Raw genomic sequence first — 12,576 nt, forward strand, 5'->3', positions numbered from 1 at the left:
TCCGTCGATTGCCGAGAGGAAGCGCGCTGCTGATTGGCTACTGGGGAGCCGAATGGGCGGGTCTTGTTAAGTAACCTGTCTAAGAGTTCATAGTGTGCGACCTGTTTAAGTTTTGTCCTAGCATTTCATGGGAGCTGTCAGGCTCGTGCAAGCCCAAATCGGACTCTTTTCGATTTAATCTAATATTGATTTTTGTGAGCTCTGAAATATTTTTTATATTATATATATATCCTATTTGTAATTTAAAGGAAACAAACATGAGCACTGATATCCCTGAGGTTTTCAGGGCTCTTCTTGATAATCTCCCCAACTTTGATGATAATGGTAAGTGTGCAAATCAAAGTGTGTTTTGTTGGACTTTTACATGCAGCATCGTGACTTCATATTGTTTGTTTTTATAATGCAAAAAAGAGGATTGGCGTTTTTAAACAGAAATATCTGCAAACGACTGCGTGCTTGTTGCGTAATCCCCGTCAGCTGAGCTGGATGGGAACCTGTTGCCAGCTGCTGAGGGGGTCTGTGGCATTTTGGTGATCATCACATTGTAATATTTAAAATGCTGACTTTCTTGACTTTAACCAATATAGGTTACACAACTGGCTGCTGTAGCTGAGTGAGATGAACAGGGAATCTCTACTTGCTTGATCACTAAATGTTTTTTTTTAGCCCATCACCCCAAACTAAAGCTAAATAATTGTACAAAAGCTGCAATCATCATTATCTCTGCATTATTGCTGTGAAAAACCTATTGGGGAACAATGTCAATCTAGTGAGCATGGTTAGTCTGAATAGTGAGGACTGTTAAACCAACATTTGCTCCCAGCAAAACCTGTCCATCCTGTTGCATCTTTAAACAAAACTAAAAGTGACCTTTAACCCCAACTAGACCCTATAGCAGGGGTCAGCAACCTTTACTATCAAAAGAGCCAATTTAGGCAAAAAAAAAAACAGTCTGGAGCCGCAAAACATCTGAGCATTGTGATGAAGGTAACACAGCTTATAGTCCAAGTATATAGTATATAAGTCTAATGCAGTGAGGGCCAAAGTGCAAATGTACAACGGAGTATTAGGGCCACATTGAGGGAAAAAAATCAGAGATTTCCAGAATAAAGTCATAATATTACGAGAAAAAAGTTGTAATGTTACGAGAATAAAGTCATAACTTTACGAGAAACAAAACGCTGTAATATTATGAGAATAAAGTCATAACTTTAAGAGAAACAAAACGCTGTAATATTATGAGACTAAAGTCATAACTGTAAGTGTAAAAAAGAAAATAATACGTAAAATTCTACTTTTTTTTCTCGTAAACCTGTGACTTTATTCTCTAAATCTCAAATTAATTTTTTTTCCTCAATGTGGCCCTAATACTCTGTCTTACCGTCGTACCCTGGACCTCAGAGCCGCAGGTTGCTGACCCCCTGCACTATAGCAACTTTATCAGAAACACACTGACATTGGGTGATACACATAAAGGATCACTCCCCCCCCCCACCAACCCACCCCCACACCCCACCCTACATAAATCCTGTCCTTGGGATGTGTTGATCAGATAAAAGAGAAGATTGGATAAGGAAAAGCGTTATGGTCCTGTTATTGTACAGGCTGGTGGGCTTTGTAGATCCGTGATTAAATCACTAGGTGGCTCTGTTGTTTCCTTTCTCTGGATCATGTTTAGTAAGATCAGATTAGAGTCAGGTAATATCATTACATTGAGAGGTTTGTTTTTGTTGTTGCCGTTGGCCTCATTCCACCTGATTTAACAATCACTCAGTCAGTCTGTTTCTGTGTGTAATTTAAAGGAGCACCTAAAGAACCTCACAATAAGTATAATTAATTACATACATTCTTCATTTTCTCTCTCCCATATTGGTGAAATGTCCATCGTTATCTTCCACCTGCTAACAGTTAATATAATGAGGTACTTTGGCAATTATGGATTCATAGTGCAGTAGTTAGGTTACAAAACTCTTTGGATATATTTGATTGTTTTAAGTTTTTTTTTAGAGCTGTCCGAAGATGTTCACATTAATTCTAGTAGTCTGAAATGAAGTTATGGGGTCATGAGGGTCATACAAACATGGAAGTGGAATAAAATCTTTTGGGTGAACTGGTCCTTTACTCCAATAATTATATCATAGAATAACTTTATAGGTTGTGCTGGCCATGGTAATAGGCTGCAGGGCTTACAGAGACAGTGCACTTTGTGTGAGTGGGAATTGCTCTAGGACCTTCGACGTGCAGTTGCTAAGAATTTGCTACGTAGGCTTCAAAGTCTTGGCTTCTTTATTTTTAGATCGCATTGTCGACTGCATCACCTGTGGCAAAGCACTTATATGATCTGTGCGCGTCACATTGCTTCATGCATATAACACGGGGTGACACAGGCTCAGTACAGTAGCTGTTCCCTTCTGAATTGTTGATTGTATTTGCTGTTCATTCACCGATAGTGAACAAGGATTTATTTAAGCAAGACCACACAGAATCCACAAAAGCAAAATATGCTGCAAACATCCCTAAGACTTTTCAGCACAGTCATGCTGACGATGGAGTTTGTTTTCAGAGAAATCCATTCACTTTTAATTCACTTTGTCAGAAAGGGAAGTGGCTTTGTGGGCAGATTAAATTAGTTGCCGGGCATCCATGTGAGCCAAAACAGTCCGTCTTTGCTACTGCTGTGTCCAGACATACCTGCATCTGGTAGCCACATGGGACTTAACCGTGAGTGTAATATTATATGATCACACCTTTGACCAGCCACCGATGTTTAAAACTTAAAACAACTTGTAACATGTGTGATGGTTGACGTAGAAAAGAACTGCGAGACATCATAGAGGCAAATGTTTGATTCATTTGATTTAATTGAACTTAATGTTTGTTTGAGGTTTTATGTATGTTTGCTTTTGACTTAGCCAACTGTCAGTTAAGAGTTAGTGTGTTTATGTAAAATAGCAGGGCTATAGGATGTTTCTGTCTTAACACTAACACACAGAACATGCACATTTTAGTCAGGGTCATATGGAAATGTTTCTCTATAGGCCCTGTTCTCTATATCTCTAGTAAAACAGAGTGCCTGTAAACTTTAAATAACAGTTTCTCTTGTTTGTTGTGTAGACTACTGCAAAGAAGTATTAAAAATGTAAGTTAGAGTTTCTTACTTTATTGTACATCGTGGTTCATGGTGATTGTCATTTAGTATTCTGTAATAACAGGTAGTTTAATGGAAAATTCTTAAGGTCAAATCCTAAAAGGTCAAGTGTCAATCATTTGTTCTTAGGAAAGTCAGGGCATTTTGACTTATAGTGCGTACTTAATTATAATATTTCTGGTTGTGTTATTAGTTTAATGCCAGGTAGGTTATAGGTACTTTACATCGCTGAGCTCACGTGCACACTCACTGTAGCAGCCTACCCCGAAGGCTTCTCCTCATAATGTTGTGCCAAAAACAGATTCTGTGAGACACATACAAGCAGCATTGGACAAAAACGTCCCCCTCCCAGACAAAAATAGACACATTGGAGAGAACATTTGGAGAATGCGTCCGTGAATTTAAATGTATTCATCTGTCAAAGAAAACAGGATGTACTAGCATTAGAACTATTTTTTGTTGCAGGATGTGGATGTGGGCCAGCGAAGAGAGTTTTGATCAAGTGTTTGATAAGGATGAACCAGACAAAATATTGCAAACAAGCAGTTTCCTATGTAATGGCTGAAGGTGATGAGGCAGGAATATCAGCCACCACCTCTCATGGTGAAGTTGTCATGAGACTGATCCAGTTCTGTTCTGATCTTTGCCCTTGGGATGTCCCAGCAAAGCACCCAGAACGCACTGCAACGTAAAGCCCATAAGTGCTACTCACGACGCAGCCAATTGCACTATTGCATCACTTGGCCGCCCCTCCTCTCATGTTCTGTGCATGTGAGTGGAGCCGCTCCATTGGTCAGAGCCTGAACATATGTTAGGGCGAGCAGCTGCACGTGTTTTTTTCCATGTGAGTAGTGGCGCTGCAACATAACAACATACGTTCACTATATGTTGTATTCTTGGGGCAATGTTTTTTTTAGAAGTGTGAACGAATTTGCAGGATAAAAAAAATGGGAACCTGCGTTTAATATGTAGTGTAATTTGTGAAGATGATGACGTGATGACACTGCTGATGCATTAATTAGCTCTTAACTAAGAGAAAATATTCCTTTATTAGTCCCGCAGTGGGGAAATTTGCAGTGTACAGCAGCAAAGGAGATGCATCAGCTAACAGTAAAAAAAAAAGAGCTAAACAAAGTGTAACAAAATATGAACCATTTAAATAGAAGGAAGTATAAGAATAGGAGCAGTATATACAGTATTGACAATAAACAGACTATTAACACAATTGCACAAGTGGAAAATGATATTGCACAGTGAGAATTAAATGAATGAATGAAATTCCACCTGAAAATATCAGGTAATTGTCAGTGTGTTGGTGTGTAAGTGGTCTACTGGGAGTAGTGCTGGTTGTTAATCACTGAAAAGTTGAAAGTGTGCATATAATATGGGACATTGTTTAAAATCTAGATAAGAAAACAAACTTGATGACGTCAGGACCTAATAGACTCCAGACTACATGGATATATGTATCATCTCAATGCCTTTGGCTCGTGACACGTTTTTTTCCCCTGTTAATGTATTCTATGGAACATATAGATACGTAACTCGGTCAACCAATGAGAGCTCAGCTAGGTGCGACGTGACGCCCGCTATTGGCTCCTCACTATAAACCCCGCCCCCTCTTTGAGCCATCTAATTAATATTCATGAGATGAGGGCCCGGCCGGCCAATCAGCACCAGGCTGGGCGGGTGTGTACAGACGAGGAGGTGCGGTTTGTTCCGAAACACCGAAAACCTACCAGACGACCTACTTTTTTTCAGAGAAAGTGGATGTGTGCCAGTGCAGAGAGTTTTTTGGGGATGCTCTTACCGTCGTGGTGGATTTAAACACATTAGAGACACCCTGTATAACTATTGAGTTTAGGATAACGTTAACAAACAAGGGTTCAACATGTCAGAGCCTATTGTTATCACCCTGGAAACGGCCTCGGGGGCACCGGGTTCATTCCCCGTGGTGCTGAAGAAGATCATGGAAATGCCTCCGCCGAATATTCTGGACGGAGACGACGGTGAGTAGTTAAATGGACGGAGACGGAGGGGACAACCATGTGGCGTTAGTTTGTTAGGTCAAACAGCCGGAAAAACGTGATAATAACATGTATCACAACAATGTAGCCGACAGAGGATATCCACCATGTGTTTAACAGTTGTGTAGCGATGTTAACTTGTGTTCACTATAGAGTACACTGCTTTGAACATAATGTACACAGAGCTCTCTTCTTCTCTTCACTCTGTTTCTAAGCAGCTGATACAGTAACAACATAAATGTTGACGTCTGCTGGCCAAGCTCTGGTATTACACCTGTATGGATGGATTGAATCTATAACCACCATGAAATAGTCAGAATACAAGTGGTTTTATTGCTTTCATTGTTCATTTGCAGGGATTTTTTTATTTTTATTTAACCTTTATTTTACCAGGTTACTCCCATTGAGATTAAGAACCTCTTTTCCAAGGGGAGACCTGGCCAAGACGGTCAGCAGCAAGAACACAAAGTTGCAGACACAGAAACAAATGGAGATAAAATACAATTCACAAACACTAAAAGCACTAAAATCTGCATTAAAAGAGAACTATCTAAAGACAAATGGGGGGACAAAAAGGAGCTTTTCTGGGAGTCAGCTGTACAACAAAGGAGCTAAAAACATTGGCATGCCATAGAGTCTGCTTCTAAAGCCTTCATTTTAGATTAAAAAATATTTAATGATACCAGCTTCTTGATTTTTAGGTCATTTTGGAGCAAATTCCAGGCTGAGGGTGCAGAATATGCAAAAGCCCTTTCCCCAATTTTTGTCCGAGCTTCTGGGACAGAGAGCACAAAGAGGTCCTGTGAACGCAGTGAATACTGTTCACAATTCTTTTGCGTAATAAAAACACTTCAGTATTGAATCATTTTACACAAAATTTCACAACTTAAAACAAGAGGGGGGAGAGAAAACACAAAAACAAAACAAGACTTCATCTTAAACTATAATATAAAGTGAATTCAGAGGAAAAACAATGGGGACACACACTTAAACAATGTATCAGTATGGTCATGACAGGGCTCCCCCTTTAATAAATGTGTCTTTTTGGAGTCTCAGGGAATAGGTTATTTGTTCCATGTGGTAAATTTCCCATACCTTCTCAATCCATAAATTGTATGTTGGGGGCTCAGGTTTTAGCCACTTAATTGTGATGCATTTAATCGCTGCTATACTAAAGCTTTTGAAGCAATTCTGTGTGGGCTAGTCTGCTACTAACTAGACCCACCTAACCATCCAGACCTTTCTAGACACTCCCCTGATTTTAAATGCACTTTTGTTGATAGAAAGTTCCCTTTCTTTTAGTTGCAATGATTTATTTTTCAGTAATAAGTGAAGGAGAGTGCGTGCCTTGTCAAAGATTGTGATAAAAGGTGTCAGTAGCATGTTTCTCTACACTAATATTTACAGTAATGCCTTGCTATTATATGCATCTGTTTTCACTGTTGAATGGGCTTAAACACTCTATTCATAAACTGTCACAACTGTGTTGACCAGAAAACATTTCAGTATGCTCATAAATCTCGCATCGGATGGATCTGAGGTCCATCCTAAAATAATGACCATTATTATTAATATTATTACTATTATTCGTATCACGAGGACTCCACTGAGCTTTTAGTAGAGCGTGGAGGACTTCCGATTGAAAGTTCTCAATAAATAATTGAGATTTTCTGTAGCAGATTGCAGTTATGAATTGCATTTATCATTTGTAGCCTGTGGAATTTACGACTGAACCCGTAACTGTCGAAAGTGCAACAAAAACTTGGATTAGGTGCCCTTGGGGACCTTTCTGGGTGGGGTTTCTCTGGAGAGAAAAAAAAACTGAACTCTCAGTTGTGCTTCACTTGAAGAGTTTTCCTTTTGACCTCCATAAGATTAGACACAAAACTGGCTTCAGGGTCATCACAAATGCGTTTACCAATTACTACGAATACCCTCTCTTATATCTAAATGTTTATCTTTCCTGTGTTTTAGACACCGACAAGGAAAAGCTGTGTCTGGGAGTCAATGTGGACCTGGTCGGAGGAGGTAGCGACATGGGTCCTTCAGCCGCCCTGACCCCCGCCATCTGGGAGAAAACCATTCCCTACGATGGCGAAAACTTCCACCTGGAGTACATGGACCTCGAGGAGTTCCTCATGGAGAACGGCATCCCCACCTTGCCCGACGTGGACCTCCTAAAGGGCAACCCGGACGGAGACGCCGTGAAGACGGAGAAACGGAAGGTCGCCCCCTCTGCGCAGTTGAAGGCCGCCAAGCTGGCGAGTGTGTCCCAGCTGTCCTTGCTGCCCATTCAGGAACTGGAGAAGTGTGAGGGGGAAGTGGTGATCATCACCAAGAGTGACTCTGATATCATCTGTGAAGTTACTGCTGGTGAGTGGGGGTTGGTGGATCAGAGGGTTTCACTAAACTTTTGCTGAGTATTTGTTTTACAAGGCGGAAAACTAGATGTTCAGGATAAGTGAGATGACTCGTCAAGTCCTAGTGTGGGGGAATGGGGGCTATGGTTAAAGATGGTGTTGATGGGGTGACAGAAATAGATTCCGGTGCCTCTGCATAGCAAAGATAGTAGAGTTAACTGCAGGATAATCAGCAGTCGGCACATGTTGGAGTGTCAGTGTGTGTGTTATGGCGGAAAGAAACCACATATTGAATTGTGTCGCCGACCTTCAGTTTAATCTACAGCCGTCCAATTTCTCAGTTCTCGTGTTCCTCTTCTGTTTGCTCAGAGGTGATCACTGAAACCGACCGAGCGACCCCAGAGCCCGAAGACCCGAACGAGATCGAAGTCGACATCAACTACGAGCCAGATCCCACCGACCTGGTGCTGTCGAGCGTGCCCGGAGGGGAGCTGTTTGACCCTCGCAAACACAAGTTCTCTGAAGATGAGCTCAAGCCACAGCCTATGATTAAGAAGGCCAAGAAGGTGTTTGTACCTGAAGAACAGAAGGTATGCTAACACACAGCAGTCCAGCAGTTTGTTTCACTGTGTTTGTGCATAGTTTGTTTTATGGAAAACACCACAATAGATAGGCAAACTTAAGCGTAAAGCAGAGCTTCGACATTTAAAATTAGAATAAGCTTCACTTCTTAAGGCCTTTGCGCACCAAGTCTGTATGTTTCGTCTGAAATTTGTGCAAATTTACACACCGACTCCGAATCTTTCGTCCATCATTTAAGTTTTGGAACAGGTTGGATTTTTGCGTGTTTTTCGCATCCGTCAAAAGGCAAAAGAGGGTTGTTTGACCACTCAGAGCCACCGTCCGTACAAACATCATCATCCAAACTGGCATAATAAACATTTGTATTGTCTCCCAGCACAAAGCACTTCAAGATTAACAAATAAAAGACTAAAGAGATGCGGAATTTGATTGCAGAACTGTTTGGAATCGGAGATGGATGCAAAACTATGGATGTAGGAAAGATTAGACAGTAGTGCTTGTGCGCTAGGCCGCTAAACGATAGCGTTTTGCTAATGTCATTCATTTATTAGCCCCGTTTGGGACTGGTGCTATCCATTGCACCCACGTAATTAATTCAGTTTTGTCCTGTATTGCGAACTCACGGACTCAGTGTGCAAGATTTTTGCTTGAGGCGATTTTCATTAGATGGTGGATTAAAAAAACATGTACGAAAAATTCGGACTTGGTCTGCAAAGATTTTTAGACAACTGGATTATGGAAGAACGAAAGGGTTCAGGTGCTAATGCATGGTGGCCTATGCACCTATAATATTGATTTCTAGTTTAGCTGACACCGTGATACAAAAAAAATTTCATTTGAGAAGCTGGCTGATGAAATCACAAGCCTGTAACCGTGTTATTGGCTTCTAATTTCATCAGCCACCTTCTCAATGCTCGCAGTAGAATTCGAGCCATGTCACAGTGAACCAGCTCTGCAAACTCACAGTGACTCAGCGGAATGACAATATTCAAATTGATGGTTTCCTTCCTCCCCAGCCCGCCTGAGAACACGGGTTTTTGTTTACACACACAAAGGAGCCTGGCTGTGGGCCATATTGAGCACTTGGCTGGGTTCAGATTTGGGTCGAATGTGTTGACAATAACTGTTAAACTAGGTTAACCTGAAGCCTAGAAGGCATGTTTGTCCTGTTTCTTTGACTCAGTGCTTCTTTCCTCCCTCCAGGACGACAAGTACTGGCATAGAAGGAGCAAGAACAACGTGGCCGCCAAGCGCTCACGCGACGCCCGCAGGTTAAAGGAGAACCAGATCACGGTCCGAGCAGCTTTCCTGGAGCGCGAGAACACGGCGCTGCGGACAGAAGTGGCCGAGCTACGGAAGGAGTGCGGCCGCTACAAGAACACAACGGGTCGCTACGAAGCCAAATTCGGACCACTGTAAGGGGACCACGAAAAAGCATGAAACTGTTAATGGACATCCATAGAGCAGACAGCACAGTATGCGTCACTTTGTTTTCAAATGTCAGGTTAGAAAACATTATTCGGACATTGCTCTCATGAGGCAGTCCTGATTGTTAGTCGTGCCGAAATCCACTGAGAAGACGGTGTTGTGTTACGGAGGGAGTTAGCCGCAGTAGAGGAGTGAGAGGGAGAGGGAGAGGAGCGCCCCTTTGAGACTAGGACAAAAACCAAACCGTGTGAATAATGTTTCCGCTGTTTAATGTTGACCTCTCTCCCTCCTCCCCTTGTCATCCTTCTTCTCTTTCAAGTGCATCGCCGGACGAGGACCAATAGACAGCAGTTGATTTATTAATTTATTTTTTCTGATGAATAAATAAATCAAAACCAGTGGGGTTGGAAACAGTAGAATCGATCAGATGAAGAAGAGGAAGGGCATGACCGGTGTTGCCGTGGAGATGCAATAGCATGTAAAAGACCTGATATATCTTTTTTTGTTTTTTTTTAAGAATTTGATTTACCATCCATGTGAGTGAGACGAGTGCGAGAGGATATTCAAGTGCTTCTTCAGTACACGTCTTTCACGACGTGTACTTTTATCATGTTTTGTACGCCTTTTGGCCGAAAGAGATCACTCGTGATGGTTATTTTGGAGAAACCGTGGGTTTTTATTTTTCAAAAGATAGATGATACTTTGGGTAGCAGTTGCAATAGTTTAGACGAGATTATTAGTCATTATTTAGATATTGTAGAAAACTGATTTGCAGGTTACTTCCAGTTCTTTCCACATTTGAATGAATTCTGAAATCCGCCTTTTTATTTTCAAACTATGCCGCGGATTATGTGAAGAGCTGGGCTTTTCTTTGCCCACAAAAAAAACCTCTTTAACTGTGACATTTCCAATAATTTAAGCTTCTTCAGGGGATTACAGTGACACTTCACGTACACATACCCGTTACCAGCGGCACAGAGCCGGCACTCCCTGTCTCGGCGTCTTTCTCGCTGTCGCTCTTGTGCCGTTTTTGTCACGGAGTAGGACGCCTGCTGCTTAGCTCTCTGCGGGTCGTCGGCGTAGACTCGTCCATTTACATCAGTAAGCTTTCAGAGGTGTTGTGTGTAGAATCCACTAATGCATGTACTGTAAATACTTGTAGCCTAAGATTATACTTTCTAGACTGTATTTTTTTCTCCTCCATCATGTTACAATGTGCTCAGCATCATTGGACATTAAAAACTCAGTGTAAGGCAAGTTTTTGAACTGCAAGTTTTGGATACATTTCAAGCGAGGAAAGTGTAAATTCCTGAAATAAAAGAGCTGCACAATGGCCGAGTTTAATGTCTGAAAATGAGTGTTTAAGGCAGGCTGTCGCATGCTAACGGGACTTTAATTAGTGCTTTATTAAAGGCAGCTCGAGGGGGAAATGTTTGACATAATGAGCCTAAAAACTCTAATACAATCAACCTCATACTTTCCTATTATTCACAACAGGTTGCTTGAAATGATCAAAAAACTGGGTATTAAAAAAACCTTTTCACGAGGAGGAAATGTGCATTTAGATTGTATCAACTGTTAAGTTTTTAGGATGTGTTGGTGGACACATTCATCAGCCTTCTTCCTCATTTGTGTCTGAACTGCTTTGTCTGTTCTGTCTGAGGCGTGTCAGCCGGCAGCGTCTGTTGCCAACAGATTTTTTTTAAATGATTTTATTTTGACAAACCAGGAAGCCTCAATGGGTGCAGACTATATTGGCGCATCAAAAACTCTCCAAGCCATTTTTGTCTGCCAGTTTACAGGGGGGGCATATTGTGTAACAATAATAACATCTGAAAATGAATCACTTCACTGTCCAGTTCTGACAAAAAGGGAAAGCTGTTTTGTTCTTTTGTTGCTGTGCTTCCAAACAACAAACACAGTGACTTTTCACCAAAATAAGTTCAATATTATGGTCCTTTTTTCCCCATGTGTGAAATATGATTCAAGGTGAAATAAAATTTAAACTAATATAGGTTCCTTTTTAACAATACAACTTGTATTAAATGCATCTCTATCTTTTTTTTTTTGGTTAAAGTTATTAGACAAGTGCTATATTTCTTGGGGAGTACATCTAAAAGTCAGGACAGTCACATTTGTCAATAAGTGCAATTTTTACATCAGTAAATTCTGTATAATTCTGACATGAATGATGATGAGCTTCCTGACTACTTTTGGTATTTTTTTAATGCTTTCTGCTATAACGGAACAGGTCAATTTGTCAACTTAAAGTAGTTGTTTTTAACCTTCCTGGTACCGTCTTTGTATTTCTTTGTAAAGAAACGTCATGGCATTTTGAGTGTGGCTACTTTTTGTGTCTTGTATATACGGTATGTATAAATAAAGCCTTGTTGAGAAAGACTAAAAGTGTTGAGTTCTTTCTTTAGATTCTAGCAGTTCATTTAGAAGACCTAAATCCAATCTAAATAAATTGAAGCTGGGGTCCACAGTGAAAGAATGGGTACTGTAGTTTGCTTGAGTCGGTTGGACCAATCAGAGGGCAGTATAGAACTATGATCGTATATATAATTCATATAGTAATTTTATTCCTGTATTAAAATTTCTACCATATTGTCTTCTGATTTGAGTCAAATTGTGAATTCAGTTGTCAGGATTATTACACAAAACCCTCACTGTATTAAAACAGTCAAACTTAAAACTTAAGCAGTCCCAAGTTCACTCATTTATGATCTGTTCATGTGGAGAAGTTTTTCCAGGCACTATATTTTCATGTCAATAACTCAACACTATCTCTGCTCACAATAATTTATTTCATTTGATTCATTTCCCTTATCTGAAAAGAAGTCCTGTGTGGACTGTTAGAGCAGAAGGCAGAGCGAAAACTGTGAAACTCTGCCACCTGGTGGAGGAAGTTCAGGGAGATGAAAAAAGAGATACTGCTCATTAACCTTAACCTGAAACAAGCTCATTCAGCATTCCAACTCTTGCTATAGAAGTTTATAGTGTCAGTTTATATCATATTTGTTCAAGC

At 40.7% G+C, this 12,576-nt stretch overlaps 1 protein-coding gene across 2 annotated transcripts; it reads left to right on the forward strand.

Moving 5' to 3' along the window:
* The first annotated feature begins 109 nt into the window (after positions 1 to 109).
* tefa (TEF transcription factor, PAR bZIP family member a) lies at positions 110 to 11,946 on the forward strand. 2 transcript variants are annotated; one of them, XM_037755096.1, is made up of 5 exons: positions 110 to 324; positions 7,150 to 7,548; positions 7,905 to 8,125; positions 9,321 to 9,532; positions 9,865 to 11,946. In XM_037755096.1, exons 1-5 carry the CDS (start codon positions 258 to 260, stop codon positions 9,887 to 9,889), a joined length of 924 nt encoding a protein of 307 aa, XP_037611024.1. In that variant the 5' UTR covers positions 110 to 257; the 3' UTR covers positions 9,890 to 11,946. The 2 variants fall into 2 exon arrangements, with proteins under 2 accessions (XP_037611024.1, XP_037611023.1); XM_037755095.1 differs by lacking the exon at positions 110 to 324 and adding an exon at positions 4,837 to 5,157.
* Positions 11,947 to 12,576: the final 630 nt, after the last annotated feature.

Source organism: Sebastes umbrosus, chromosome 20 (genome assembly GCF_015220745.1).
Source record: "Sebastes umbrosus isolate fSebUmb1 chromosome 20, fSebUmb1.pri, whole genome shotgun sequence".
NCBI classification, from domain to species: Eukaryota; Metazoa; Chordata; class Actinopteri; order Perciformes; family Sebastidae; genus Sebastes; species Sebastes umbrosus.